Consider the following 7417-nt stretch of genomic DNA (forward strand, 5'->3'; position numbering starts at 1 on the left):
AATAAATCTCAAAGTGCTACAGGTAAAAAAAAAAAAAAAAGATGCACCACTACACTGTTTTACCCGTTGTCCACTTTATGGACAAAAAGTCCTGATGTCATGATGTAGTCATGAAGTCAGAGGGTTACAAAGATGTCAGGCACTATAAACGTTCATTGTAAGCAAAATTTGATTAGAAATAGAAAAAAAAAATTCTAAAAATGAAAGGACATTAGATTTAAATGATGATGTAAACCAATAATGAACCCAAACATATGCTATTCACTTGATTCAGTTATGGCATCCTGATGCTGCTGCTTGTAAAGTTTCTCAGTGAGGTGGTATAATCCTCCACTCACTCTGTGTAGTAGTAGTAGTAGTAGTAGTAGTAGTAGTAGTAGGACAATACACAGCCACACAGCTGATTATATACTGTATTTGGAAGGGCCCTATGGTCTTATTTTTTGTCAAATTAAGGCCACCTTCCCCACAAGTGCTCCTTGTGCCAAGAGGACGCTGCCCATGCCGTGCCTTTCTTCTCCATGTTGATAGTAAACCTTTCATCTGGAATCACTTTGACTGTCTTTATCCGAGCAGGACAGCACCCTCTTCCTGTTTCCCGTTATATTGCATCCACTCTTCCCTCTGCATCCTGCTGATTTCAAATGGCACTCAATGTAAAAAAGCATCACAGAGTCCAGTGGAGTCTGTCAATCCTGTCTCATTTGATTTCAGTATACAATGATTTTATTTCCCAGCGTATGTGTAGTTTTCTCTTCTCCTACATGACAACCTGTGATTATTACTGGGAAAAGAAAATGCTCACTCTCTGTGCACATTGGGAGAGAATGACAAGACTGTTCTACTGCTACATGTCAATGCCAACAATTTAATCATTCATTTGTGCATTTTTCATATTCATTTTCTAACATGAAAGAAAAACGGACTTTCTAAACATTCTATAAAAGGCCTCAGTTATACAAAGTTAGTAATGTATGCTCGGAAATTTCTGTTAAAATGCTGCATCTGATTCGCTGTAGCACAAAGATAGGCACCTGGGCGGAAACCTTGGCCCATTTGGCTGTTTGACAAGTATAAAATATAGTTATACATAATATATATATTTGCTTGCTTTCCTTTATTTCATATCATTGTAAAGCAAATGCCTCTGGGTTTTTAGTTGTAGTTAGGCGGACAAACTATCAAATTTTTAGGGATCACTTTACATCGCCTTAGGCTCTGTTAATCTATAATGGGAATTTGTCTTTAGTTTTAACTTTTAAACACACAAAAAGTAATCAAGTAAAAGGATAGATTAACAAAAAATAAATATTTGCGTTACTTCCCGACCTAATCGTAGTTGATAGATAGATAACTTAATGTCAGGTGAAGTGTGGTTGCCTGCCTGGTTCTGTATTTCTGACTATGTCCCACTGCTCCTCTGGGACTCAGGCAGGTCTGCAGCGCTGTCTCTCTGTCCCGGGAGGCTTCGGCCCGGGTGCTGGTGGACACGGTGCCCGGGGAGGAGGCGCTGGCCCTGCAGGACGCCGACAGCGGAGTGGTGCGTCTCCGAGCTGGAGACCCCTTCTCTGAGGAGATGAGCGCTCTGTACCTGGGAGTCCAGAGTCTGGGCTTCACGCTGGTTTGTGAGCCCCATGAGAACCTCCTGCTGGCTGAGATCACTCTGCGCAACCTGACCCGACACTGCCTGGAGCACCTGCACATGCTGGGGCAGGGCAGCGAGGTGAGCACCACACAGACAGGCTTCCATTTTCAGAAAAGGGGCTCCAGTACGCGTTGCACATTTAGGAGCCCTCGTAGACTCGGCACCAAAGTAGCATGGGGCAACTCAATGCAACAGCAACTCCAAATGGCAGCATGTGGTAAATATCTGCATGATTTCTGATACCTAAATCTCTTGAATGAGGCTGACATGAGACTGTGGTCAGACCACTGTACTTCTATTTGTCCAACCTGGACTTGATTAACATGCAGACTTGATCCAGACCTGGTCTGATGTGATCTGGATGGAGAAAAAGCTGTGAAATCCCCTTTTTCTTTCTGTTTCTCACAAATACCGTTAATGTTTCACAGACCTGACAGGTGTTTTAAACATTCTCTGGAATCTCCATGTTAATAAAGTCCAGGACTGAAAAGTCTAAATACAGTGGTTTTTGATCTAGACTTGGTCTGATGTGGTCTAAATGAAGAAAAAGCGGTGAAATCGCTAACCCTTTTCTGTTTCGGAACAAATAGAATAAAGATTTCTCAATATACCTTAAAACAGTGTGGCTATAGACGATTGGCTGATACATATTAGTATTCCTCTTAAGTTACCCTTAACCTTTAAACCTGGAAGTCATTTTCAGCCCTGTTGTGGAGATCTTCAAGCAGCCGTGGGACTTGCCGACACATCAATATGCCCACCATTAGAAACCAGGCTCATGGTTAGTGTTTGGGTGGCTGCTGTGTTGGCTGGAGAATAAGGTCTGACCATGGTAACCAGTGTTTGTACTTGAATTCAACAAGCTGGAGTGTCTGGCTGCGTTCGACTTCCTGTTGGCCAGTTTGCGAAGCAGGGTTTAGAGGAGGACCAGATTTATAATTGCAGTTTTAGCTCTGTCGCTGCTATTTTGGGACACACATTTTAGCCTGGTTATAGGATCGACAAATCCCATGAAAAGACCAAAACCAACAATGACTAGTTGCCAAAGCCTGAAATATGTTATTCCTCTGTGAGCTCCATAATGGTCCAGAAACTATTAAAACCAACGAGCCGCACTGTATCACTAGGGGACATGTTTCTTTATTACCATCCACACAGTGTAGTTTAGGCTCAATCCCCCTCCCCCCCACACACACACATACTGTATATACTGTATCTATATATACACTACCGTTCAAAAGTTTGGGGTCACCCAAACAATTTTGTGTTTTCCTGAAAAGTCACACTTATTCACCACCATACGTTGTGAAATGAATAGAAAATAGAGTCAAGACATTGACAAGGTTAGAAATAATGATTTGTATTTGAAATAAGATTTTTTTTTACATCAAACTTTGCTGAATCCTCCATTTGCAGCAATTACAGCATTGCAGACCTTTGGCATTCTAGCTGTTAATTTGTTGAGGTAATCTGGAGAAATGTCACCCCACGCTTCCAGAAGCGCTCCCACAAGTTGGATTGGTTGGATGGGCACTTCTTGCGTACCATACGGTCAAGCTGCTCCCACAACAGCTCAATGGGGTTCAGATCTGGTGACTGCGCTGGCCACTCCATTACCGATAGAATACCAGCTGCCTGCTTCTGCTCTAAATAGTTCTTGCACCATGTGGAGATGTGTTTAGGGTCGTTGTCCTGTTGTAGGATGAAATTGGCTCCATCAAGCGCTGTCCACTGGGTATGGCATGGCGTTGCAAAATGGAGTGATAGCCTTCCTTATTCAGAATCCCTTTTACCTGTACAAATCTCCCACTCACCTAACCACACCAAGCAACCCCAGACCTTCATATTACCTCCACCATGCTTAACATGGCTTCAGGCATTCTTCCAGCATCTTTTCATTTGTTCTGCGTCTCACAAACGTTCTTCTTTGTGATCCAACACCTCAAACTGTATTCATCCGTCCACAACACTTTTTTCCAGTCTTCCTCGTCCATGTCTGTGTTCTTTTGCCCATCTTAATCTTTTTCTTTTTTGGCCAGTCAGATATGCTTTTTCTTTGCCACTCTGCCCTGAAGCCCAGAATCCCGCACCGCCTCTTCACTGTAGATGTTGACACTGGTGTTTTTGCGTGTACTATTTAATGAAGATGCCAGTTGGGGACCTGTGAGGCTTCTGTTTCTCAAACTAGAGACTCTAATGTACTTATCTTCTTGCTCAGTTGTGCAACGCGGCCCTCCCACTTCTTTTTCTACTCTGGTTAGAGCCTGTTTGTGCTGTCCTCTGAGGGAGTAGTACACACCGTTGTAGAATCTTCAATTTCTTAGCAATGTCTCGTATGGATAGCCTTCTTCTAAGGACAAGAATAGACTGTCGAGTTTCCGATGAAAGTTCTCTTTTTCTGGCCATTTTGAGCATTTATTGACCCCACAAATGTGATGCTCCAAAACTCAATCTGCTCAAAGGAAGGTCAGTTTTGTAGCTCTGTAACGACCTAACTGTTTTCAATGTGTGAACATGATTGCACAAGGGTTTTCTAATCATCAAGTAGCCTTCTGAGCCAATGAGCAAACACATTGTACCATTAGAACACTGGAGTGATAGTTGCTGGAAATGGGCTCTCTACACCTAGTAGATATTGCACCAAAACACCGACATTTGCAGCTAGAATAGTCATTTACCACATTAGCAATGTATAAGTGATTTCTTCAAAGTTAAGACTAGTTTAAAGTTATCTTCATGAAAGTACGTGCTTTTCCTTCAAAAATAGACATTTCAATGTGACCCCAAACTTTTGAACGGTAGTGTATATATATAATAATTATATATATTATATATATATAATATCTCTGGTGCAGCTTTAATGATATTGTTTCAAATGAACCTTTTTGTAGCAGAGTGTCTTCATGTTTAAAGCCCTGAAATCTCTTCAATCACATAGTTTATCGCTACAGAAGAACAGTTGCTGTGTTGAGCATTTAACAATGCTCAACAGCAACAACTCATTACAGGTTATGGATACGGCAATAAAAAAACAAAACAGGCGCAGTAATGAAACAAGATTGCTTCCGTACAGGTTTTATTACCAGCTGTAACTAACTGCGATCATAGAAAGATTGTCTGCATGGAGGCATTTGAAAAAAACAGGTTGGATGTCCAGACTAGGAAATAGGGGAAAGTACTTGAGGTCTCTGGGGGGGGGGGGGGGGGGGGGGGGGGGGGTGGGGGGGGGGTGGGGGGGGGTGGGGGGGGTAATGACTTTGTATGAAGGGGCTTATGGTGTTGTCATTTATACATATGTTTATGTGGTTTACAGTTTGTGTATTTTGTTTCATGGTCTTGTATATGGTTACTGTGTCATCTTTTGTTGTAGGGATGGACCAATTATCAGCCTGGCCGATTATCTGGGCCGAAATATGGCGATTTACGGATCATCTGTATTTTCATGTCGCTAACTGTATGCTTTGTATGTTAAAAAAACAGACAAATTGTTAGTCACAGAAAATAAGGTCTGCCCTGCGTGGTCACTAACGGCAACCCTTTCCCTCCAGGTTCTGCTGAGGAGCAACCGCGTGGATGCTCTGCTCAGCCGCCTGCTTCCTCACGGCCAGCTCCTCTTCCTCAACCACCGCTTCGCCCAGGCTCTGGAGAAGGAAGTAACCGCTTACATGGCCAAGTGAACCGGAGCAGCCCTAGTGTACCATGTCCAGTCCGAGGCTAACTGCCACGAGCTGTGGCTGCTGGCTTTCAGACAGACAGACTGGCTGTTCACCATCGGTGACATTTCTACGGCGGCGGGAGAAGGAGAACGGAGTGCCGGCAGCTGCTGCTGCTTGTGATTGCACAAGGTAGTAAACACACACAGAGTGAAAACATATCTCCCTCTGCCACTTGCAGCTCACTGTTGACTGTTTACTGTGTGGGAGGCTTCAGTTCAAATCCTGTTTGTCAAATTGAAGAGTGAAAAAGAAATGTGGCAGATTAAAGAGTGCAGCTGAAGACGCCAGTTAAAAGCTTACTCGTCAACATCAAAGACTCTTTATCTGATTCACAGTACTTGAAATGTCACGGTGGGACCTCGAGGAGCCAGACCTGTTTTGTTTGAGAATTCTGGGAATATAAATGAATCTCAAAGTGCTTTATTGACTCACTGCGACTTGTAATGCACTTTTTGTTCCTTAAAGGTATGAGGAAAGCAGATATTTTCTTTGTGATCAACAATTTTCATTTATTTCAAAGATTATTTTTAAGCTTTAATTTGACAGGCCAGCTGAAGACATGAAAGGAGAAAGGGGGGGATGACGTGCAAATGGCCGCAGGTTGAGGAGTAAACCTCTGAATATGGGCGCCCGCTCTACCACCTGAGCTATCAAGGCACCCAATTTTCTTTATTTTTAAACAACACAAAACATACCTTCAACATCACCACCCACCCAGACAAAAAGACCTAAGCCCATCATACATGTCTCTCCCCAGCACAAAGCTTCTTAGGAGCCCCGCAGGGAGATCAGGTCCTCTCCCCATTTTCTAGTGTAAACATCCAATTTGGCAAACCGTTTACTTGACTTTTTTTTTCAAACGCCGCCTTCCTAGCCATCTCACAAGCCCACTTCTGCATTCATGCCACCCCTTAATTCCTCCATCATGAAAGCAGATTTTTTTTTATGTTTGTGCAGTATGGAGTATTTTTCATCTCACATCAACAAACAGCAGAAATGAAGCAAAAAAAAGATCAAAGATCAAATAAAAAACATCATCATTCTTGAGACATGAAATGTTATGAAACCAAACAGAATAAAACAGGAAATGGTCAACTGCAACTGAAATTTCTACACACAACAGATGTAATGCTGTACCTACCTTGTAAACAACATGTACTTCAGACCCCCCCTGAAGCCGGCTCTCCTGCTCCTCCTCCTCCTCCTGGCCTTATAAAAACCTGACACTTACTGGCAGCCAAATCCAAAACCAGGGTCGTGATTTGCTTTGATCTTCTCCTTTTTTCTGTATTACAAAAATAAAACCGTTTTTTAGCATTACCCAAGGCGTGTTCTTTGAAACTTGTGTACTCTGCAATCAAGGACACACGGTGCATTTTTTAATTTTATTTTAAAGCGAGGCACCGTGGATCGCACATTAAAAATGATAGAACACATGAGAAGGATTTAGAGGTTGTGTACATCTCATGGTGAGCTGGATAAAAACACCTGAGAACTGAACTGAATCAGAAAAGCAGTGAGTTCCACTGTGGGACCAGCAGGGGGCGATAATCTTTTTTTTAAATAGATTTAGGATACCCATTAGCTGTTACCGTAGTAACAACTATTCTTCCTGGGGTCCTCAAAAAAGAGGAAACATAAGACAATAATACCACGTTACATTAATACTTCCATATTGTCAATACAATAAATAAATGCTATATAATTAATAATTCCACATTATCAATAACATATAGTTCTTCTGATACCGTTTTTACACATTTCTTTCATAACAAACGGTTGGCACAAGTAACCAATGGACAGGTAAGTACAGTACACATTTGTGTCTGTACTTAGGTGAGCAGCAGAATATGAATCCACATTGACATCCTCACTATCATATGCAGTTTAAGATGATTTCTTTTTGACTAATTACAAATCCCTACTCTCTTTTTTAAACTGATCCCACTTGTAATCTGTGTCAAATGCAGTTATTATTTGCTTCAATTTGACATCGCCCTAAACATTACAGTTTTCGTGTGTGTGTGTGTGTGTGTGTGTGTGTGTGTGTGTGTGT

General features: G+C 42.1%; 1 protein-coding gene and 1 long non-coding RNA gene across 3 annotated transcripts in view; one reads left to right on the forward strand and one right to left on the reverse strand.

The window, feature by feature from the left end:
• The window catches only part of ap5s1 (adaptor related protein complex 5 subunit sigma 1), a 12374-nt gene extending 5693 nt beyond the window's left edge, over positions 1–6681 (forward strand). For both annotated transcript variants that reach the window (XM_032511089.1, XM_032511090.1), the window contains exons 3-4: positions 1432–1723; positions 5194–6681. In XM_032511089.1, the coding sequence (XP_032366980.1) occupies positions 1432–1723; positions 5194–5322 (421 nt within the window). In that variant the 3' untranslated portion in view covers positions 5323–6681. The remainder of the gene's footprint in view (positions 1–1431; positions 1724–5193) is intronic.
• Positions 1–7417, reverse strand: part of LOC116686137 (uncharacterized) — a 21730-nt gene that overhangs the window by 1128 nt on the left and 13185 nt on the right. The window lies entirely within an intron of this gene.

The sequence above is a fragment of the Etheostoma spectabile genome, unplaced genomic scaffold (genome assembly GCF_008692095.1).
Source record: "Etheostoma spectabile isolate EspeVRDwgs_2016 unplaced genomic scaffold, UIUC_Espe_1.0 scaffold314, whole genome shotgun sequence".
Classification (NCBI taxonomy): Eukaryota; Metazoa; Chordata; class Actinopteri; order Perciformes; family Percidae; genus Etheostoma; species Etheostoma spectabile.